General features: G+C 38.4%; 1 protein-coding gene across 3 annotated transcripts in view; it reads left to right on the top strand.

The window, feature by feature from the left end:
- The first annotated feature begins 18,774 nt into the window (after positions 1–18,774).
- STXBP5 (syntaxin binding protein 5) overlaps positions 18,775–24,456 on the top strand; it is a 176,335-nt gene continuing 170,653 nt past the window's right edge. For all 3 annotated transcript variants that reach the window (XM_079146831.1, XM_079146830.1, XM_079146832.1), the window contains exons 1-2: positions 18,775–19,330; positions 20,592–20,689. In XM_079146831.1, the coding sequence (XP_079002957.1) occupies positions 19,187–19,330; positions 20,592–20,689 (242 nt within the window). In that variant the 5' untranslated portion in view covers positions 18,775–19,186. The remainder of the gene's footprint in view (positions 19,331–20,591; positions 20,690–24,456) is intronic.

The raw sequence follows: 24,456 nt of genomic DNA, 5'->3' as shown, positions 1-24,456 counted from the left end.
GTGGCTTGGGAGGCTGAGACAGGAAGATCACAAGTTCAAAGCCAGCGTCAGCAATTTAGCAAGACCCTAAGCAACTCAGCAAGACCTTGTCTTAATGTCTCAAAATAAAAAAGAAAAAGGACTGTATTTAAGAGGCCTGGGTTCAATCTCTAGTACCAAAAAAAAAAAAAAAAAAAAAGTCAAATAATCAAAATTGCTTCAATATTAAACAGAATATATATTTAGAGAATTTCAAAGATCACAATAAAATGCATACTATGTTTCACAAAAAATAGATTTAGTAAGTATGATTCAAATATATTTAGCTATATAATATATTCAGTATTTATATATATGTGAACACACATACAGGAAAAACACCAGAAGCAAATAAATCAAAATGCTAATACATAATATGTTTATCACTGGAACTGCAGATTACTTTAGGTTATATTTGTTTTCTTATCTTTATTTTTCAGACTTTCTAATATTAGTCTCAATTAATTTTGTAATTTAAAAAAAGCCAATAAGCAACACTGAGAAGATTAAATGTAGTTTTCAAAATGATATGAAGGAAAATAGTATGCAAGCGAAACCTGAGAAAAAAACCTGGAAGATTTGGTGTCCCCTTTGCCTATAGTTATCAAATAAGCCACACAGAAGAAAGAGCCCCATCCAGTCACAAACTCTATAAGGAAGAGATCTGGGAGAATTGTCTATCTTACAAACATAATCACATTGGTTTTCAATGACACCTTTGCTGCTCTTCTAAGTATGAAAAAAATTTTCAGTGGAAGTAGGATATATTCATTATTTCTAAAAACATTTACGGAAAAAAACAAAAATAGTGTCTTTGAATTCAGAAATTAAAAACAAAATGAAAATAGGGCAGTCAAATAATTCTATATGATACTACAGGGACTACATTATACATTTGTCAAAACTCACAGAATGTACAATACTGAGTGAAGCCTGAAGTAAACTATACATTTTGGAAGATAATGTATGTGTCAGTGTGGGTTCACTGATTGCAACAAATGTACCACTTTGTAAAATTCTTTTTTTTTTTTTTTTTGTAAAATTCTGATAGTGGGAGAACTCTGGTGGGGAGGTATATGGGAACTCTGTACTTTCTGCTCAATTTTGCTATGAATCTAAAAAGTGCTATAAAAATAAAGTTGATTAATTACACATTTTTTAAAGAAATGAAAACAGTTTTCTTATAAATTCTAACACAACTGTCTAATCATTCCAACTTTAAGCCAAGAAATCATTGAAATTAGATTAATTTAATTTGGTTTAGGTTTAATCTAGTTGGACTAAATTGGATTGAAATTTGAATATGTTCCTCTATATTTTATACTCACTTTCCCTAGAAAGAAGTAAAATAAGAAAACAGGAGTGCTCATGTGTGCATGTGTGTGGATAGATGTTTGTAGTTGAATATATATATATTTAGATTATGCTTGGAGTGAATATATATACATGTACCCCTCCAGTATACAGATACTGGTACTAGCTACTAGAGATAAAATTCTTATCCTTTAAGAGAATGTAATCTATCAGCAAGGCAGACATGGAAAGAGAATCAAGCCACTCCCAACTGACATCCATGTTGGGTACTACATTTAATCCAGGGACTATTGATTTTGTGGACTAGTGAATTAATGATACAACTTGGAATTGCTCAGCAGTTTAATCAAACTTACAAAACAAAAGGAAGGTTGGGTCAATGGGACAAGGGTGACTAAGCACCCAATCTGAGGAAATGGCAAAGTCTTCATAGATCTAATGACACCAAACTTGAGAGTAACAGAATGAAAAAAAAGAAAGGAATGTTCCAAGCCCAAGCCAAAGCAGGACTGGGGAGGGGAAGCCAATTTTTCAATATTTCTGAGATGAAATGCAAGGTGGGTAGTGGCAGAAGATAAACTAGAGAAGCAGATGGTGAAGATAGCAGAGAATAAAAATGTATCCTGGAGACCTGAAGAACTTTGAATAAAAAAAAATTGACACGATTAGATGTTTATTTTAGGAAAAATAATTGTTGGGTAGCAAGAAGAGTTTCCATACTAGAAACAGGAATATTATAATAATCTGAGCGAAGATAACAAGTGCCCACACCAGGGCAAGAGGTGCAGTTGGGAGAGGAGGAAGAAGCAGAATAAGAGTATTGAGCATTGAGTTCGGGGACTTGGTGACCAACTGGAGATGGCAGGAAGAGATGAATTGTAATAGTCTTCGCTGAGGGAGAGAGTTAAGAAAAGCAGCATGTTCAAAGGAAGAGGTGAACTGCGGAGAGCCATTCATGTCTCCTATGAGAACTGGGTGAACTTTGAGCCATTAACCAGGAATGCCTGGCCTCAGGAACTCACAGTCCAATATCCACTGTTTGAGAACACCTGAGTATGTGGTATCCTGGGTGAGCTCACCACTCAGGTTGGAGTAGAGGCACCAGTACAGGCACTGGAGATGGGAGTGACCCGTTAGAGTCAAATGGCCTGCTTAGCTCCAGCTCCCATCCTGTTCAACAGGAGGGTCCCCTTTGATCTGCACCACTATAAATAAAGCAAGCACCAGCTATCTTTGTTAGAGCCAGACCCTCTGCATGGCTCAACCAGTCACACCCCTGCTGCAAAAATATTCTTGCTTTTTGTCTTTATTTCTGATATATATACTTCTTAACTTTTATTTCGCAGCCAGTCCGTCCCTCTGAAGGGAACCCTTTCCCTTGCCCACGCGGGATGTGAGCGAGTAGGAACAGCTCGGTTTTAGACATGCCGTACTAGGAGTGTCTGTGTGGCATCCATGTGGAACTGTTCAGATGACAGCTGGCTATTGGGATCATTTCCTTTTCACTGACATGGAAGAACTGGTGCCTTTGAGAACTATAACTCCCCTAGATCTGTTGTGTGTACACACATCAGGGGACCATACAACCTGCACTGGCCTGGCAATTCAGGGACAACCTGTTCCCAGGAAACAGGGGAACACTGATGCTGGCTCTGAATGCTGTTTCCTCTGTTTGCAGTTATCCATCTCCTTGTGGTCAGGCTGTTTGGAGACTACTGGCAGGACAGAGTATGTATCTTTCATCTGATCAGAAAGGTGTTTTGCTTGGGTCCTTGTACATGCAAAGAAGATGAATGAGCTGAAAATGAATACAGTGAGCATTTTAAAACATCTGTTAAGAAAAAACAAATACACCATCAACTATCTTGCTATAGCAGCATCAGAAACACATTTATTAAAAACATAGTTGAGCTGGGCATTGTGGCACATGCCTATAATCCCAGCAATTTGGGAGGCTGAGGCAGGAGGAGTGCAAGTTTGAGACCAGCCTCATTAACATAACAAGACCCTCAGCAACTTGGTGATCCCTGCCCCAAAATTTAAAAAATGAATAAATGAAAAGGACTAGGGTTGCAACTTTGTGCTAAAATGCCTCTGGGTTGAACCCCCTAGTACCGAGAGAGAGAGCAAGAGAGAGAGAGAGAGAGAGAGAGAGAGAGAGAGAGAGAGAGAGAGAGACAGATTTATTTAGATGAAATCATCTGGTAAGTATTCCATAAAAATCATTAAACACTGTTTATCATCCAATAGCATTTAGAGAACAGAACTTCAGATATAAAATGACAAACTGATATAAACAATTGCCTTCAGCCTAAAATGATTAAACATAAATGAATGCATATATATCAAAGTATATAGTTTGAGGAGTAGTAAACTCAAAGAGTTATAAATGGAGACTATATAGAAATACTTTTTTCCCTTTCAAACTATCAAGAAAAATTTCATTGAGGACACAAAAGTTCATCTATTTGTAGAATGATGAGCTTGGGTTTCTGGGACTAGAAGAACTTCCCATGTTTAAAAATAAAAACAGCCTGAAAATTGCTTATGAGATGAGATAATCTAATGAAAGAAGAAATAAGTTTTGCATGGGGAGAGGAGTCATGGTATCTTTGAGGTAGAGTGGGGATTATAGTTGCAGCTTTCAATGGGAAGGCATTTTGATACCTGCTTCTACTGAAATAATATCTATAGTCAATATTAGTAATTGCTTAAGTGGATATGTAAGTTATGCATACATGTTAAATTCCCCATATTGTAATTTATTAAATGGAAATAAATTTTAAATTCACACTTTTACTACACATTCTTACAGGCTTTGAGTTAGTTACTTCTATTGTTCTAAGTTTATAATTTTCAAGTATAATGACAATATGCTTAAACATGCATATTTTAGAAATTAAAGTACATTTCTATATCAGGTAAGATAACTATACTGCATGAGCAGAAGAACTCTTGAATAACAAGAAAATTAAGGAAGTACTCTGAAAGAATCCAGAACATTTTAATACTACAATATTTCTGCCCTAAAATTATGATATGTGAACATATTTATGATTGCAACCAACTTTGACCATCATTCTAAGGGGATTTTTGCAAAATGTATCATATAAATAAAATTTTATAAAGCTATAGTACTTTTATTCTTCTAAAGATTAATCGTCATCTTCATATTAAAATAGCCAAGTAGCCAAATAAAGGCATTAATTTCATACAAGTCAGGCATAATATAATATGCATTTAGAATTAAATATAGATATTATATTGATATCTGTACTCTCATTTCTATTGCAGCACTATTTACAATAGCTAATAAATGGAAATAACCAAAATAGTCATCAGCTGATGATTGAATTTTTAAAAATGTGATCCCTATACCTAATGGAAAACTATTCAGTCATAAAAAGGATGAAATTCTGTCATTTGTGACAATCTGAACACAACTGGACATAAAAATGTTAAGTGAAATAAACCAAGCACAGAAAGACAAGGATTACATAAGCTCATTCATGTGTGTGATGGTGACTACCAGAGGCCAGAGAGAGGAAGAGGAGGGATGGATAGAGAGAGGTTGATTGATGGTTGCTAAGTTACAGTTAGGGGCAAGAAATTCTGTTGTGCTATTGAACAGTAGGGTGACCACAGATAACAATAATGAACTTAACTGTCCAAGAAGCTAGACAAAAGCATATTGAAAACTTTCACCATAAAGAAATGATAAATGTTTGAGGCAATAAACATTCTTAACCTGATTGAAATATTACACTATGTATATATGTATCAAAAGTTCACATTACCCTGTTAATATATATAATTTTATGTATCAGATTACAAATGGACTCAGCTTAATTTTTAAAAAATAGGATGAAATATATTTTTAAATCTTCCTTAATCTAACCCAAGAGGGATCCATTTCTCATACTCCATTTTATGCAAAATCATAATAATGACAACAGCAAAAGCCATAACAATTATATTAACCACCTCCTATATTCAAGGGTTTATTCTGTGTGTTTTTCATGTGCTTAATAATCTAAACCCCACAAATTCCCTATAAGGGAGATACCTTATGTCAAGGAGGAAATCAGCACTATCTACAGTTTTAGGCCCTGAAACTTTTTTGGAACCAACAATCTACTCTATCTTATGAAGTACTAGATAGGAAGAGTTCAAAGACTCCAAACAAGAGGAAATGAAAAGATGTAAATGCTAATTACCTTGATTTAATCATGATGTATTATATACAGGTACTAAATTATCACATCATACCTCATAAATATCAACAATTATTATGTGTCAATAAAAACATTCTTAAAATATTATTTAGCCAGGCTTAGTAGCATATACCTGTGATCTCAGCTATTCAGGAGACTAAGGCAGGAGGATCACTAATTTGGTACCAGCCTCAGCAACTTAGGAAAACCCTGTTTCAAAATAAAAACATAAAATGGGTTGGGGATAAAGCTCAATGGTAGAGTGGCCCTAGATTTAATCTCCAGTACTGAAAAAACATATTTAATATGCTTTGACTATTAACAGGGACCAGGACAAAACATAAAAAATGGAATTGCTGAATTCAGATATTCAAATGCAATCTAAGAATCTACTCTCAGACAGTCATATGAAATGGGCTTTAAAGAAAAACTTTCCAGGAAAAGACAATCTAGCAGGTGGAAAATAAGAAACTTTACAGCTAAGTCAGATTTAGCGTAAAAGAAAGATTTACAAGAAAAAGGATATCCAGAAGAATGGGGAAATTTTGTGCGAAGTTGGGACTATGTTTTATGAGAAAGTGAAAACAAAACATTTTTCCTGAATTCCTGTTTTTTGTCATTTTATAACTTGAGCTCCTCATAAAGGCACTGTGGTACAGAAGAAAGGATTCTGAACAGAAGATCCAAAGAGCTGAGTTCTTACCTTTGTTCAGTCATTTATTAACTATGTGACTTAACAAGTCACTCTTCTCTGAGCTTAATTTTCTCAATTGTAAAACAGGGGCAATGATATGCAGCTATTGTTACAAATATTAACTAGATAGTAAAATATGTTTCTAAAGTGTAAAATGCTATACAAATGAAATACATTGACTGTATTATTTTTAGTTTCCATTGCTGAACATTATTCTTTATCTCTTTTTCATTGACAAAACAAAGTATCTTGGCATCAGCTTTGCATTTTGTTATGCTGAGCTTTTAAAATTCTTAGGTAGGTAGGCAGTTGGGTGACAGAGAAAGTGTTGTTGTGTAGAGCTTGGGTAGGATTAAATCCCTGAGCCTATGCTTCACCCCTTATACTCAAGCCACCAAGTCCTATGTCCACGAATCTTGCAGCCAACTCAACCCATGGTCCATCATGGAATCTGTCCCCTGGGCATCCAGCCCCAAGTCAGGTATATGCCTAGACTTGGAATCGCAGTGGACCCAAACAACAGATAACACAAGTAGCCTGCTTAATAAATCTAGACTGGTGTAAGAGATAGTTTAGTTCTCTATACCAGCTGTGTTACAGTTAACTGAAAGTTACTCTCCTTATATCATGATGGCTCTGATCCCCTTCCTCATCATGACTCCATGAACTCAGCTGTAACTGTGTCCCAAAGGTTTAGTATGGCATAACAGCAAGTGAGGAAGCAAAGGTGGTCAGTCTGTGGCTCTAAATTATAGTCATGGTGACCATAAATTGTATCCAAAAGAATGCGAGTCCAGAGCCAAAGGTAACAGTAGAGATTCATGTAATGTATCCAAGGACCAGAACAAAAACCTGAGCCAAGGTCAGTTTGTTGATCCATGAATAGAGAATCTGTGCCTTCTGTTCTAGGTGAGGTCCAGGGAAGCTGCCAACTTCCCAGAGAAAAATAAATCACCTACTCCAATCCATTGGTGCAGTTGGTCAAGAAAAAAGAAGAACAGTGTAACAGTAGACATAAGAGAGCTGGTGAAAGGCTCACTGCCCTCCAACTGGACAAAGAATGCCATAAGAGATAGCTGTGACTCAGATATCCTCATGGAAATCTACTGAGTCCATGGCTACTCCTTAGCTAACCTGTCAGCTGCAGAGAGTTGTTTCAGCTTCCCAAGACCAATTTTTTTTGTCCTTTGAAGGATAGAGGCTTATCAACTATTCTGAAGACCAGGAAAGCAAAATTAAGGTTAAGAAAGCAACCTCACTGTTCTTCCCTACCATGTCAGCATTGCGAAGAGCACAGAAAGCAAATATCCTGAAATGAGTGGACTGCAAACTGGACATTTTTTAAATGACAGGTGTGCAATGGCACGTATCTGTAATCCCAGCGACTCAGGAGACTGAGGATCACCAAGTTTGAGACCAGCCTCAGCAATTTAGCAAGGTCCTAATAACTTACTAAGACCCCGTCTCACAATGAAATATGAAATAAAAAGTAAAAATAAAAAAGGGCTGGGGATGTAGCTAAGTGGTAAAGCACCTCTGGGTTAAAGCCCCAGTCAAAACCAAACCAAACAAAGCAAAACAAAAACACTGGAAATGACTAGAAAAATCTCTTAGCTTGCCTGATGTAATGAGACTAATTTTCTACATCAAGCTGAAAACAAAATGAAGGGTGTGCTTCAATTCAGAAATTAATTTTAGTATTTGAAAATAAAGTTTCACTTGTACATTGAACCCTAGCCTGCTACTATAATAATAATGTCTCAAATGTGCTCTTTCGGGAATTTCTGTCCTTCTCCCTAATGTGCTCCTGGATAATCATTTGGCTGCCACTAAAGTAGCAATCTGAGTTGTATGGCAGCCAAGAAAATCTCAGATCCTATGTTTGCTAATTGGACATAACAATTCATGCTCAGGGGCAGCAGGCAAAATGGACTTTACTCTGCCAGAATTGTTTTGGCTTCCATTTTTTGCTTTGCCCCACTCCCTCATTCCAAGTTCTCTGACCCTGAAAGCTACTTTCCTGGCCAGTAGCACCCAGATTCTTCACCCAGGCCTAGGAAACATTCATTCTGCTATAATCTGGAGATGCCAAGGTTTTCTGTTTGGAGGAGAAGATTTGAAGTTGGACAGAGATTTGTGCAAAACTGAAATTTGGTCACTTTAGAATTAATAGGAGCAAATATCAGAATTAATTCACAAATGTAAGAAATAGTCCAATGATTCATTTTCAGAATATAGTATTAGATTTAAATGTAAAATTTGGATGTGAGTTCCAATTGTAGCCATTTTAACTATAGTCCTTCCCATTGCCTGCCCCAATTTTAAAATTGGCCAATCACATAGATTGTAACTCTGAGCTCCTCCTAATCAGAGCAAGGGGCATTGCCGAGTTAGGGACAAAATGGGCAGACTGTCTGACCAAGTGTGCTTGCTTGCCAGACTTTGTTCAGTAGCACATCCTTCTGCAGCAATAAAGTTTGCCTTGAGGAGTAACTTTTGAGCATGTGCCTGAATTCTTGTGGTACCCCAATATTTCTAACACAAGGAATGGAAAATTATAAGCATAGACAAATAATATTCTAATATATGATCTTTCCATTTGAAGTATAAATTATAACTTGAAAATCAAATTATTGAAACAGATGGGTCAATGACACAACTCTAGGTTAAATTAATTAAAATTTAACAACCTTTAGCACTTAAATTATAAAATAGAGTTCGAAATGGTCACCTGTGATTGATCTCTAGAGTGGATACTTGGATTTTTAAAGAATGTTTGATGAAAAAAGGAAACAATTGCATTGAAGATTTTAATTATTCCTGAAGACTTACATTTTTCTTCAGTATATAAAGCCTGAGCAGAGAAAATGACCATAAGCAGGAAATTCAGTTCTTTAGAATTTTGAGTACATCAAAGTTCTTTGATTTGAAGAGTGCGAGAAAATTAGGATTCAACAACTCACAAAACTTACATTTCTATCACTTTTCAATATGATTATTTAAGGTATTTATTTCTTGACTTCATGTCTACAACAGGTCTTATTTTTTCCCACTTTAGTAAGAGAGGTTTGTAAACTGAGTGGTTAAGTGACATGCTTAGAGGTTTTATCAGCTTATACTGGAAGGCAAAAGGAACTCCTGCCTTTTAGCCCAGAGTCTATTAATTCATTCTATCTCAATCAACTGTTTGATGCCCCAGGGAAACAGCAGAAAAGAAAACAAAGTCCCTTCAGGTAGTGGTTAGAGCTAAGGAGACAAATAAGGCAGGACAGAGGCACTTGAGTAAGGATGGGAAGAACCTGTGTGTGACAGGTAAAAATTATGCCAATCTTATGGGAATAAAAATCAAAGAAGGCCACATTGATGAGGTGACATCTATGTCAGCTTATTGTCTTATCAATTCAAAACAATCAGGCAGGGACATGAAGTAAATGTAGAACTGGATCATGAACCTATCTCAGGGAAGAGAAGTAAAGGGCAGGAATTGGTCAAAACCAGCCCACCACCTGTTCTTGTAAACTGTTACTGGAAGGGGGTCATGCTCAGTTATTCACAATTGTCTGGGGCTGCTTTTGCACTGCAGGGGCAGTGTTGAGGAGTAGCATCTCAGGAAGTATGTCACCCACAAAACTGAAAACATTTACTATCCGGCTCATTAAACAAAAAAATCTGCTGACCCCTGGTTTATGGAAAACCATGAGGCACAGTGTGCTGGCTGTGTTCAAAGCAATAGCTTGAAGGCAAGTGGAGCAGTGTTGGAGTGAGTGAGGACAAGGCAGAGCAAGGGGAGATAATACAGACAGGGGATTCTGCAGGGCCTTTATAAACCATTGTAAAGAACTTTGACCTTTACTTAGAGGGAGATAAGACAGCCCTGGAGGATGTTGACTATAGGAGGGATAATGTGACTTATCTTTTAAAATGATCCTTCTGTTTAGAATAAACAAGAGGGGGTTAATTGGATATAAACCACAATGATCCAATTGAAAAGTGATTCTGGGTTTCCACTAAACAATGAAAGTGGAGGATGTAAGAATTTGTCAAATTCTGAATCTATTATAAAGAAAGAGCTGATAGGATTTGTCAACGGACTTAATAGAGGGGTGTGTGTGTGTGTGTGTGTGTGTGTGTGTGAGAGATGTGGGTGGGGGAACAGGACCTAGTGGTCAAAGTTCACTGGCGTGAGCCTGAACATCTGGAAGGGTAGAATTACCTCGAACAGATGTAAGAAAGGCTGTGGAAGGGTGGAAGGTATCCTTTGCAGTCAGAAGTGAAGAATTTAAATAATAAATTTTATATGCCTTCTGAATATCTAAAAGGAGATGTTAAAGAGGTTTTACAAATGAATTGGTCATTCAGTGGAGAAGTGTGGAATAGACATATAAATGTGTAAGTCATCCACGTTTAGATAATATTTAAGTCATGAGAACAGAATAGAATCACCTAAAGAAAGGCTATAGTCATTGAAGAGATTGGCCTGAAGAGTTATTGTTTAATTTCAATATATGTGACAAGTTTTGAACTACAAATTTTATATTCTTATCTTACAACACTTAGGGAGGTATTTGTACTCCTACTTTTTGGTATTGGGGTGCTTTAGCATTGTGCTACATTCCCAGACCTACTTACTTATGTATTTACTTTTATTTTGAGACAGTTCTTGCTAGTTTGCTGAGGTTCTCACTAAGTTCTTAAGGCTGGGCTCAAAGCTGCAATCCTTCTGCCTCAGCCTCCTGAGTCGCTGGGATCATAGGCAGGTGCCACTCTGCCCAGCTGTACCCCTATTTTTCACAGAAGAAATAAAAACTTAAGGGTTAAGTGACTTGTCTGATTGTACTTTTGCTAGGGACAGGATTGAAGATGCCTGTCTCCATGATTTGAGACCTCTGTTATGTTATTCTACGACATAAAAAAATGGAAATGAAAAAAGAGTGGACATTAGATGGGTAGATATAAATAAAGAAGGAGTAGAATTGTAGTAGGTTGTCCACTGATACTAATGTTGTTACCAGGTGGGTACCTTCTTAAATTTCAACTGCAGTGAAACATCTTTTTAAGGAAACCACTATACTGGTAAATTATGATAATGCTCTCATGAAGCTTCCTTCTCAGTTTCCTGAATTCAACAAACTCTCTCATCATGAACAAGCAGAACATTTCTAGTTTCAGAGCAGACTAAGAGGCAGTCACTTGCAAGGACAACGTGCATCAATGATCGGTACTGCATTTTAAGCAAACTACATGTTACTAAGTTTGGGTGCTCTTATGGGGCACTGGACAATCCTACATTAAATCAGGAAACTAACTTTATGACTTAAAACTACACATGAATCATTTGAAACAGCACAGGGACAGAGGATGTTACTCATCACTAGTTGTGACCCACAGGGACACTAAAATCCTTACCATAGTTTCCTTTATTTTCACAAATATATTGATTCCAAGGGGGGAAAAAAGTTCTTTTGGTTGACTGCTAGTCTCAAACTACTTTTTCACTGGCTTCTCAAACATGCAGTTATACCCAACTGCTATAAAATAATGTGGAACAAAGAAAAGACTAGTATCCCTCTTCCCCTACCCCCCGCCCCGCCGCAAGGCTAGGCTGAAAGGATCATTGTTCATCACTTCAAAAATACAAAGAGGCTCAGAACTCCATGCTGAAGGAGGAATAGGAATTAATCCACATGAAAATGTGAAAACTTTCATGTACCCCAATATGAAGCCATATCTTGAAGTTACACCCTCATTACGGTTATGAGGAAATCAAAGAAGGGAAGTCGTACCTGGGGCCTGTTGAACAAGATCAAGTCTTGGTGGAAATATTTGGGTTTGCTAGTTAGAATGAAACCTAGAGAGAACAGTTGGAGGTTTGGAGTGAACACTAGGGAAATGAATGATTCCAGTGTCTGTCCTCTACCCGCCATCTGCCTCCCCCCACCTATCCTCAGGTGTCACACCCATGGAATCTCATCCTCTGGGATGAAATGCCATGATGAATACATGTTGTTTTGGGGACAGTAAACTGATCAACAATAATACTTCTCAGGAGAATAATGAAGGTGACTGACATTGGTTTTTGCCTTTTCTTGTAGGAATTTTGTTTCTTTATCCCTACTTATTGAGTGTTTCAGTTAAGTTGTATCCTGTATCATGTTTGTATCCCCATAACATTCAGCATAGCCCCGTCACACAGTAGGCGCATAAAAACTGTTTATGGAACAGAATGCAGATAAAACATCAAGACTAAGATTCAGATGCTAGATCCTAGAAGTTGTACGAGCACCGTCTATAGTCTTCTGTATCTCTCTTGCTTTATGTCATTTAGTAATTGTGTGGCCCAGATATCACGGAGGTTATTTTTCTCTCTGAAATATTGAAGGGCCATACTGGAACTAAAGTACTGAATTGTAAGCAGGTATTCGAGTCAGAGGTCTGCAGGTGCATTGTTGTTGGATAAAAAATATAAAAGCTTGTGAAAACACTGTCAAGGGATCCATCTAAGTTTAAAGCTAGGTGCCTGAGTTGAGGAGTCCAGCCAATGTATTGGGACTATGCTTTCCCACCATCTATATGAAACCTCTGAGAGGTAATTAGTATTCTTTCTATGTTCTCAATGTTAGTACAGTTCTCTGGGCTCTGATGGGTCCTCAGAGAGGCTTGTTCCTGCTCTCCTGATGTTAAGGCTTTTGTTTTGATCTTTTTGGATTTAATGTGGTGTCTCAAGACTGACCAGAAAGAAAAACAAGTTGGCATCTGAAAATCCTATTATTAGGTGACTGAAAGATATGACACCACTCTCTTGCCCAGAGCCTAAAAGGAAAGGCCCTGTCACAGCAGCTGGTCTCAATTGACACTATCTCACTGGGCTGTCCTGTCAGGCCACTCTAAGGGGAAAAAGTGGTCAGTTTTCTGTTGGTAGGCTTGCACTTCCTCACTGGCCTATTTTCCAGATAAAGGACACTGCTTTGTGTGCTGAATAGTGTTTAATAAAAAAAAAAAAAAAAAAAAAAAAAGGGGACCTGACAATTCCCTCAGCGCCTCCCCTGGTAATTTTGAACTGCCCCTAGGGAATTCTTTTGAGAAGTACAAAAGTCTGACCAACAGTTATTCAAATTACTCTGGTTCCACTTACAATTTTTTTGACTTTATGATGGCATGAAAGTGATAGGAACTCAGCAGAAGCGCTTCCAGGAATTTCGAGCATGGATCTTCTGCTCCGGGGCATGGACTAGCAGTAGATATGTAGGTATGTAGTTCATCTCTGGATGCTGGGCAGTGGGCAGGAGCACGACTACCAGTCAACTGGGAACAGCCCAGCCACCTGGATTGTGCATTGTTGCTAAGATGGGACATTTGATGGGTTAGGGGTGATAAACGCTTCTTCCATTTACACTATTTTCAATTCACGATTGGTTTAATCCCACATAACCCAACAATAAGTTGGGGAGCTGCTGTAGTCAGAAAATTTTGTTTTCTGATTATTATTATTATTGCTTTTGAGAGGTGGGGTGGGTTGTGGGATGAAGTGAAAGGAGGCAGCAAGGGGGCACTGTGGAAGAAATGTAAACTTTTAAACAGTTGTGCAAACTTATTCCATTCATGATATATTAACTGAATAATTGCATATGGTCCAATTTTAAAGTGTCATGTAACAGAAAATCTAACCACATGTAAATAAAAGTTTAGAAAAATGCTCAAAATGTTTACAACTACATTTACATCCTAAAATATGACACTGAAATTTAAAATGCTGAGACCATAGTTACTTATCAAATATTATTCCCATTGTAGAAGTATCATTTAATATGCATAGGTGGGGAGAGGGAAGGGATCACTAACATCTGCTTGATCTGTTTTTCTATAAAGGCCAAAGCTTGACAAAGATCACAGGGTAGTTGAGGTCCCGCTTATTTCCCTGGACAAGGCTTCTTCACTTAGCTGATAATGTTTGTTGAATCAACTAACGTGCAAAATGGTCAAGGGAAATTACCCGAGTCACAGATGTGAAAGTTGAATTACAATACCACTCTATGAAGTGTTCAGGCCCCAAACTGGGGGTATCATCTTTGCCCCTTTTCTTTCTCTGATAGCCACTTCATCCTTTTGGCTCTACCATTAAAATGTAATCCAAAATCTGAATAACACTTTTTACACCCCTCCAACTTTTTACCATCCTTGTCCAAACTACCTACCAACCCTTCCCTGAATTATTGTAGTACCTTCTTTAGGATATTGATAGTAGAAAGTAAAAAATGGCAGGTGACAAATGGTGACAATAACCCTACATTCTTTACCTCTGGGTGTGGACTCAGTCTTAATTACTGTCAAGAATTTTTTATTGCAAAACTGGAAACCCATTCAAACTAATTTATGCAAAAAAAGAAAGAAAATATATCCAGATTGCATATGGAACTCTGTAGTCAGGAATGGAGATGCTCTTTTCCACTTCCCTGGAATCACTGCTCTTTGGTCTCCCGGTCTCCCAATCCCTGATAGTCACTGCTATTTGTTCTCTGTGCATCTGCTCCGTTCTTCCATGTTCCATCTAGGATTGGGCACTCTCAGGTTGTGTACATGAAGTAAAACCTGCCACCCACCCCTACCTCTACATGACTTCCTCCTAGCTGAGTTCAATTAGTAACCTCATAATTCAATTCCAGGTTCCCAGAAGAAGATGATCTCTAGGCTTTGTTTATTTCAGATGCCTGCCTCTCGTGCAATAATTTGGAACCAGAATATAGGGTCACCTGATTAAAACATAATTCCCTAGGTGCATCGTTCATCAGGGTCTTGGGAACCCATTCAGAAAAGGTGGCTTGAACTAGGCCAAGTAATTAACAGCAGTATTGCAATTTATGAATAACACAAATTCAATACTCCATTAAATGGTATAGTAAATCAGTTATCGTCGTGCTCACATCCTTCAGGATGTAATAAACTGAAATTATGTCAATAAAGATGAATGCTAGCAGGTTGGATAGATTTGGTTTACCTTATAGAAAGTTTTTGTCAATAACATAATTTACCATTAAAATGTTCATTTGGTTTCTACTTTATTTATTTCCATCAGCATCCAGCAGCCCCTGTGATCTCGTCACTTTAAAAAAATTTTTTTTGTACTTGTAGATGGACAGAATGCCTTTGTTAATTTTTATGTGGTGCTAAGGATCAAGCTCAGTGCTTAGTAACTTTTAAACCATATACAGAGGAATGGCAGATTCAGGAATTTTATGAATTTCTGGTCTTTAACCTTCCAGGTCTCATAATTTAGTAGACTGATTTTCATTTTGTGATTGTGGATTCTTTTTGTTTTTTAAATCTGTCTTTCTATTTTCATTCTTTTAACTCAGTATTTTCATTGCCACCCTGACTCAACTAAACGTAATCTATGTATCACTTGCTAGTGGTATGTTATTTCATCATCATGTCCTGGTTCAATTGTTCAATATCAGGTAAGAAAGAATTTCATTTGGGAGGATGTCACTTGTCCAAAGGCAGAAAGCTATTGAATTGCTTGGAATTGACATATTGATTCATTAACTACTTACATACAGGCATACATAAAACTTTGTGGAGAAATTATTCCATTTAAAATTAATTTTAAATTGAAATCCTAAATTTTCAGTTCTAATTTTTAAAATCAAAGTAACCACTTGAAATTTACAAGAAATACTTTGAGTTTGAAGATCTAGTATTTTACCTTTGCTATTATAAAGGTAGCTATTTGGGGACATTAGTATTTTTAACCAAATGGATTTCTGGGTATGTCCTACTGTCCCTGAGCTTAGAGCAGACGAATGGCAACTTTGAAAAGCTAACTTAGGTTCATCTTAAATTCCAGGTATCTTCTAATAACTGATAAAACAGTTTTGGGACTGCCAGGATGAGTTCATAAACAGAGAATTATAAGGTATGGAAGTCAAAAGAGTCTAAAGTCAAAAATAGGACCTTGCTTACGTTAGTGACCTCCTGAAGTCTCTTTCACCTAAACGATTCTGATAGAAAAGAAAACTGATATTTTTTAGTACCTACAGAGTGCTAAGCAATGTAGTACACACTTTTCACTTTTCATATTCTTATTCTCTCTCCTGTTTATTCTCAGAAAACCCTAAGAAGTTAGTATTAATTTCATTTTACATATGAAGAATCTGACTCTTAGGAAAATTAAGGAATTTGCCCAAGTTTGCACATATTACCAGAGCATGGATTAAAATTGATGTCTGGCAGACAATAAAGCCTAGGATTTTTCCACTTGTTTCTTGGCAAGAAGTTATCATTTCTCCAAAGAGTTTTATAATCCAATGATGACAAGTTATCCAACAAATATATTTTAAACCTAGGCTGATAGGCAGATCATAAAATTCTGAGGGGATATGATCTCCCTGTTTTGCAGTTTTCCCATGGCGTATTTTAAAAAAGTTCTCCAGGTAATTTTGATGCTCCCTTCCCCTGTTGCCTTCCAATAGCAATTCTCCCTCCTGTTTCCCTGGTCAACTCCTACTCATCTAGCATAGGCTATGAGTTTCCATTTGGAAATTTTCTCTGGCCAGCTAAGTGGTTCTCTTCAGTCTTCCTGGCTGTTACTTCTCTGGTGAACTAATCATGTTGTTTTACAACTACTTATTTATGTCCCCTTGAGATTGTGGTGAGCTTCTTGTTGAGAGGAACAATTGCATTTTTTATTTGTTTGACTTTAGAACTTAGCACAATGAGTCAAACTGGACAATAATGTGTTTCAAGAACCAAAAACTAAATTAAATTAGTAAACCAAAAGTTCAGAGCCACTTGGAAATAGTTTTCAAAAGTCTTCAAATTTGTTTTAATGTTCCTTTTCCCCCGGTGAATGAACTGCCTACTTCAATAAATATTAAGAAAACAAAACAAATTATAGGTTCCAAGCAGAATGCATGGGTCCTGGGATGTGGAAGCTTCCCGGGAACTACATTTCCCGAGGTCCGTGAGCCCTAGTCCTGGTTGGTTTGCTGACTTTTCTTGAAGTCCGGTCACATCTGCCAATACTGTGACGAGATTGTCCTGCACCGGCAGGAGGCGTCCAATCACAAGGAGAGGGCGGCTACTTCTGATTTTGGTTGGGCACAAACCCTTTGTAGCACTTGTGTGGCATTTTGCAGAGCACAGCGGGGGTGGGTAGTTATTACCCCGGAGACTGTCCTCTCCCACCCCACCATCTGAACCAGGACTCGTCTTTAAGTGTTTGCCTCCTTCCTAATTTGTTGTCCACACCCTTCCTAATCCAGCACCTCTGCGTCTCAGCCACCTTTTCCTTGTTGAGCGCACTTTCGGGGAGAATCTCCTCCCCATCCTCCGCAAGAATCTCCCTCCACCTGTGCAAACTTGTGCCAGACATCTGGCTCTAAGCTCCGAAGAGAGACTGGGGTCAATGAAGCAGATAAAAGATCTGAGCGAAAAGTTTACTTCCCTCTTTTTACCCCTCTGAAGAGCGAAGACGCTAATCAGACTGTAGGGCGGACTGAAGGTTCTGAAGATGAGTGGCAGCGCTGCGTTCACTGCCATCGGCGCTCCCGCCCCATCCCCACCCGCCGTGGCCCGCCGACAGAGATCCGAGTGGTGGGTCACAGGCAGGGGCCCTGGAGCCCTTCCTCTTCTGCAGCCTATTCCAACTACCTGCCACCGGCAGAATCATTTTACCAACAGTACAGCTTCGAGGAAGAGTCTGGGTTTCCGAACCCAATGGGTTTCTCTCCTTTCCAAGAACATTTCTAAGACTGTCATCCCTTTGCCACTGACATAATCGTTGCCTAGAAGCTCTTTTTTAGAAACCCCAATCCAAGTCAATCCAAAACAAAGTCCATCAATAAGGCAACAACAATAAGGGTGCAGCCAGCCGCCTGGAGCAGGCACCCCGTGAACGGGTGAAAGCACAACCCCCGGCTTAATGACAGAATTTGAAGCCAAGGCTTCCTGCTGCTTGTTGGTCCTCAACATTATTACTACGCCAGCTGCAGGAGAAGCAGCTGCATACTCTGGCAACACGACCGTGGTGGGAGAAATTCAACCTGCGTCTGGGATTTTCGCGGAGGATAATTTAAGCCCCAGCTCCTCGCCGCTGGGGGCCCGGGCCCCGGCCCGGGCGGGGGCAGGCTGCGGCGTGTGCGCATGCGCACTCCCTCAGCCCTGCTCCGCGGAGGCCCAGCTGCCGCCACCGTCTCGGCGGGCGCTGTAACCGCGGCTGCCGCGGCTGCTCGGGCGGGCGTTGGTGCCTTGCGCCGAGGCGTCCTGTCAGGCAAGAGGGAGCGGCCGGGCGGGGAGAGTCCGCGGCGTTGGCGGCGGAGCCTGAGGAAGGCAGCGGGGCTCCTGAGGTGCGAGGGCGGGCCGGTCCGGCAGCGGTGGAGCGCGGCAGCCACCCCGGGCGCCGTGCGTGCGATGCCGGGCGGGCGGCGGCGCTGAGCGGCGGGAGGCCGAGCGCCGGCCGCGGACCGCTGAGGAGCGGCAGGAGGACGCGCCGAGGGACCGGGGGACGGGGCGGGCGAGGAGCGGCGGGGTCGCGGGCCATGGACGTGGCGGCGGCGACGCGGGCGAGCCGGGGCGGCGGCGCGGCGCAGAGCCCGCCCGCGGCCAGGTGAGGCTGGGCAGAGCGGGCTCGGGAGCCCGGCCACGGCTGCTGCCGCCGGGCCGCGGGGCGAGGAGGCGGCGGCGGCGCCTGAAGCGGCGCCACAGCAGCCGCGGCGGCCTCGGAGGAAGAGGGGTCGCCACCCGGTGTTCTTGTGACCGCCGCTCGCTCGTCGCCGCAGTATTTCCTGTTCGGATTATCTTTTGCTTCCCCCAGCTGCCTCCTCCTCCTCCTCCTCCTCACACCCACTCCTCCGGGTCCGGGGCCGAAGCTGCCCTCGGCTTTGGCCAGTCACCCCCGCCCGGGGCGCCCGGGTGCCTCGCTCCCGGGCTGCGGGGGAGCCCAGCAGAGACCATGAGGAAATTCAAGAAGGTGCTGGACGGCCTGACCGCCGGCTCCTCGGCCTCGCAGCAGCAGCAGCAGCAGCAGCACCCGCCGGGGAACCGGGAGCCCGAGATCCAGGAAACGCTCCAGTCCGAGCACTTCCAGCTCTGTAAGGTGAGCAGAGCGCGCAGCCCGCGACGCCCTCATTGAAACCCGGGGTCCTTTTAGGGGGCGATCCGGGATTTACACCGTAGGGCCAGGGACCTGAGCGCCAGTTTAACGCAGCGCTCCTAAAGGGCTCCCTCGTCCCCTGGCAGACGTTTCCGTGGTAGGTTATTTTGAAGATTGATCTCCTGCTTGTCGTCGGTGTTTTTCTCTTGTAACCTGGAGCAGTCATTTCAAGGCTCCTCAAACATATGATCTGCCCTTTAATTCATGCCCGGACCCTGCCAGCAATAATCTGGAAGCTTTCGCATTCTAACATTTTAATAGAATTCATCCATTTCGGAATTTCCTTCGAAAACAGTGTCTAATGAATATTGTTTATCAGAAAGCCAAACCTGTTCAACCAGATCTTTGCTCATCACTTTTCCCTTACAACGTGTCTGAGTGGCTTCCAGTGCGAAATCGCATGGTTCTTTATGATTTTGTTAGGTTTAAAAGTTAGTACTGAGATTTTTGCCGGTTAATGGGACGGTAATTGCCATAGCGTTTTGTAATTCAGAAAGAATGATGCAGCGAATTAATTCACCAGCTGCTCAATGAGAAATACAAGCTTGTGTCGTTATTAATGCCTGCCTTCCTCATAAATATCCAAGTGTTCACATGTCAGAGTTTCTTAAAAGTCTGTATATACACTTTTTGCCTTCATACTCATATTATGAACTTGATAGTAAATTGCAAAAACATTTGTACTCATTTATTTTATTACAATTGCAAAATGTTTGGCACAGGTTGATAATTGCTTTTCCTAATAACTAGACCAAAATTATGAATTATATGACAACTTTTCCTTAAAGTACTTGCATTTAGCATTCAAATAATGTAACCATGAGGCAATTATTCATGAAATAAAGCATGAGTCACATTTTAAAATGAATTAACAGAATTTTGGATCACTGCAAACTTTAGTACTTTGGTGTCAGACATAATGTATGAATATTAATCGGAAATTTTCTTCTGTAGAATACCAATATTATGGAAAAGCAAAAATTGAAGTATAACACTGGGATAGATTTTTGTTTATTTCAGGTTCTATGTTAATAACTTTGCTACGGTTGATTTCACTTTTTTTTTTTTTTTTTTTTGAATAGTACCTGCGGTGTGTATGTTTTGCACCATGTATACTTCTAAATTCTAAAGCCTGTATTGACATTTCTATTTTTAAATATCCTTTGCTGCTGTGGTTGCTGTGATGTCACTTGCCCATCCCTAGACTGTTCGACATGGATTTCCCTATCAACCTTCAGCCCTGGCCTTTGATCCTGTACAGAAGATCCTGGCAGTGGGAACTCAGACTGGTGCTTTAAGGCTGTATCCTTTTCTTAAATTTTGTTTTAATGGTTGCTTTGTATTTTGCAGTCTTTTTGTGTTGCTAATTCCAAAACTTTTAAAATTTTCCTGTGTAATTCCAAAAAGACGTGGTATAATTGGGTATGTATTATGAGAAGTTATGTGGTGTTGACTTTTCCCTTAGGGGAAAATATATAAGTGTGTGTGTGTGTGTGTGTGTGTGTGTGTGTATGTACATATGTATATATATATTCATATTCAGATTTGTACGTTGATGTGGTAGCTCTTGGCTATCAGTTTATAGCACCTAAACGTGTTGGAATACAGGTCTAAAGTTTTGTTGTAATAACTACTTTCTTTGCAAGGAATTAGAAGTTTCTAAGGGGAAATATATTTGTTAATGCTAGTGGTCTATTGAGTGGAGTCTGTTAAGGATATGATTAAAAGACAATAGTATGGTGCTCATTTTAATTGATTTTAAAAATACACATGGTAAAATTTGAAAGTTTTACTATTTATATATCATATAAATTTATTCTGTTGGCTTAGAGGTTGGATTTGAATTTGTTTCCCACATGTATCTAGAAAATCATTAACAGAAGACGAAAGAAGTTTTACAGCATTTTGTTATAAAATAAATAGGGATAAATATACTCTCTTGGTAATGTTTTCCCTTTTATAGTCTTCATTTGTTATATATATGTAAAAGCTGTTGAGATAACAGTGCATTAACACTGAATACAAATAATTATTTTTTTTTTGGTTATACTGTAGTAGTTTTGTCATAAGCAATGTTTTTCAAATACTTCAAATGATTTTTTCAAGATCCCTTTTTTAATCTGAACAATTGAAACTTTCTCACTTCCTCTTTTATACTATTTAACTTGAAATACAATTTGTGTTTGCGTTTACTATGGCATTTAACCATACTTAAGCTAAATATTCTTATTTTTAAACTTAAACATAAAATTTTAAAAAGAAGAAGGTTTGTTTATTCATCTGTAGGATATCTGCTTCCAACATATTACCGAGGTACTGTGTTGGTAATAGAAAAAAAATTACTAGATGATCTCACAAGACATTACTGTCATCACAAAAAAAATGGGCCTTGGGAAGAGTTTTACCTATATACATTTCAGGTTTTTCAGCATTTGAGTTAAACATATATACTTACAATCTTTTAAAATATTTCAAAGAGGTACTACATAGTGTCAGGATATGCCTCAAGTTTCATTCCTGCTTTAGTGTACTATCTTCAAAATGCTAATAAAAATTTTCAGATAGGCTTTTGAACTTTGCTACTAAGTGAAGTCCACAACACATAGTAAATACTAGTGGCACAGTCATATATATCTTTTAAATGGTTAAATCTGATCAGGCTACATTTGAATCCATGAATATCTAGGACAGAATGTCTAAACCACTCTTGCCCATATGCCTAAGTAGTTAAGGTTAGAGTATTTCAATTGTTTAGATATTTTTTATTTCTGAACCCCATTATTAAGACTTCCTAATTTAGGACTTTTGTTTTAGTCTTGTGGAGATGAGAATAGTTAATTCTGTCAGCGGTCAACAAAACTCTGTAGTGTCAAGCCTAGGTAATTGTTAAAGAAGGACTTTTTGGAACTGAAAGCAGATTTCCCCTTCTAATAAAAGAATTTCATTACTCAATTAGGATTAAAGTTGAATTAAATAATATATTTTTGGATTATTTTGTTTTTATTTTAAATGAGTTCAGTTTTTACTGTTTTCTCAGTGTGGTCACAACAATTTCATAGCATATAATTGTTTTCTTGTAAAAGCCAATCTGGCCCTTTATAATTTAATTCCACCGACAAGACTGCTTTTACAAAACCAAGTGTTTCTCTTAACCAATACATTTAACTCTAATACATTAGAATAATTAAAAAGAGGACACAAAGGTATAGTTAAAATGTTAGACCTAGTGCTAATTGCCAGTTAAAAAGCAAGGATCAAGTGTCTAAGATTATCACTTGTATGTGTCCTTTGGTGTCCATAATTTTTAAATATTATATGAGTAAAAGTGAGCCTGTAATTACAGGTTATAATTATACTCTAAATTATGTTTTGTAGAACCCCCTTACTATATTTAGAATGAAGTCTGGAGAACACTTTACCAAATCTCTCTCTGCTTTTCTTTTTCTTTCTTTCTTTTCTTCTTCTTCCTCTTTTTTGTTTAAATGAGATTTGTGATAAATTGGCTTGCCTACCAGCAATACCACATACTCATTCCTTCTCTTCAGTTTAAGTAACCAATAAGCTTATAAACTTTATTATGACTGATTTATAGAAAATGACTTTTCCTTTTTTTTTCTCATTGTCCACATATGTCTTAAGATACACGGTACATTCTTTTTTGTTATTTTTGAAACTTGATAACTAAATTTATATATTATAATTTTGAAGCTCCATATTGGTTTAATATGCATATTTAAGTTTTTTGATTTTGCCTTTGTGTTTTTCCTACTTTAACTGATTTCTTTTGATATCTGTCTCCATTTTCTTCTCATGTTAGACTCTTATAGTCTAAAATGTACTTGCCCAAAAAAGTATCTTAAGAGGAGAAATACAATTCTAAATAAAGTATTTTCCTATACTTAACTTGACATAAAAAGAAGGAGATGTTTTTTGAAGAACTGGGTGATCAGAACTCTAAATTGTCAGCATATTTTCCCAAATGTTGGAGGACTACACTAAGCTGATCTGCCTACCTTGACTTCAAAACAAAATAAAACAGACCCAAATAAGTAGATGAGAAAGTTACATCTAATTTTTTAGATAAGGATTAGTAAAAATTTGAGTCCTCAGAATACCTAACCAGTGATGATGCAAAATGGATTTGATGTATTTACTGAGTTAATGTATATAGCAAATGACTGATATAAAAATGCTTAATGGTCATCTTGGCTTCTGGAGAAACTATGGGATTGCAGTGTACTTATTCATAAGATGGAGGGAAGCATAATTTTATAAGTTTTATATGTAAAGTGGTATAATGATATGATTTATTTGTCTTAATTCTTTTTGCTGTGTAGAAATACATACAATTTTATTTTTTTGAGTACTCAAGGAATCAGAACTTTTGGGGATAAAATAACGTGTTATTTATTTGCATATGGATTAAGTAAAAAGAAAAAGGGTCATAATTGAAAAGTGAAGGTATTTTTAATGATGTTGCCATTGTCTTCATCCAGACTTCTGGTTTACTAGTATAATTTCATACTGTATGTAATCATGGGCTACTCTGATTTTATTTTTAGGATAAATTTCATCTAAAAACAAAAAAGGACTTTTTACATATTAAAATTTTAGGGACCAAGTTAAATGCAAATTTCATCTAAAAACAATGACGGCATTGTATATATTAAAATTTTAGGGACCAAGCACATGTCTATAATTCTAGCAGCTCGGGAGGCTAATGTAGGAGGATTGCAAGTTCAAAGCCAGTCTCAGCAAAAAGCTAGGCACCAAGCAACTCAGTGAGACGCTGTCTCTAAATAAAATACAAAAAATATAGGACTGGGGATGTGGTTTAGTTGCCAAGTGACCCTGAGTTCAATCCCCATTCCCCCTCCTCCCTGCAAAAAAAAAAAAAAAAAAAAAAAAATTAGGGACCAAGCAGAAAAATGAAATTTCAGGTTGACTAAATTTGTGTAAAAGTTTGTGGTTTTAAAAAATCATCAACCTATTATCAAAGAATCTTCTATATCCTATAATATACTAGACAAACTTTTTGATATGTGGAAAATACAGTGTAAGAGGCAATC

Source organism: Sciurus vulgaris, assembly GCF_902686455.1.
Source record: "Sciurus vulgaris genome assembly, chromosome: 7".
NCBI lineage: Eukaryota > Metazoa > Chordata > Mammalia > Rodentia > Sciuridae > Sciurus > Sciurus vulgaris.
The sequence above is the reverse complement of the archived record's forward strand: the minus strand, read 5'-3'. Positions and strand labels throughout refer to the sequence as shown.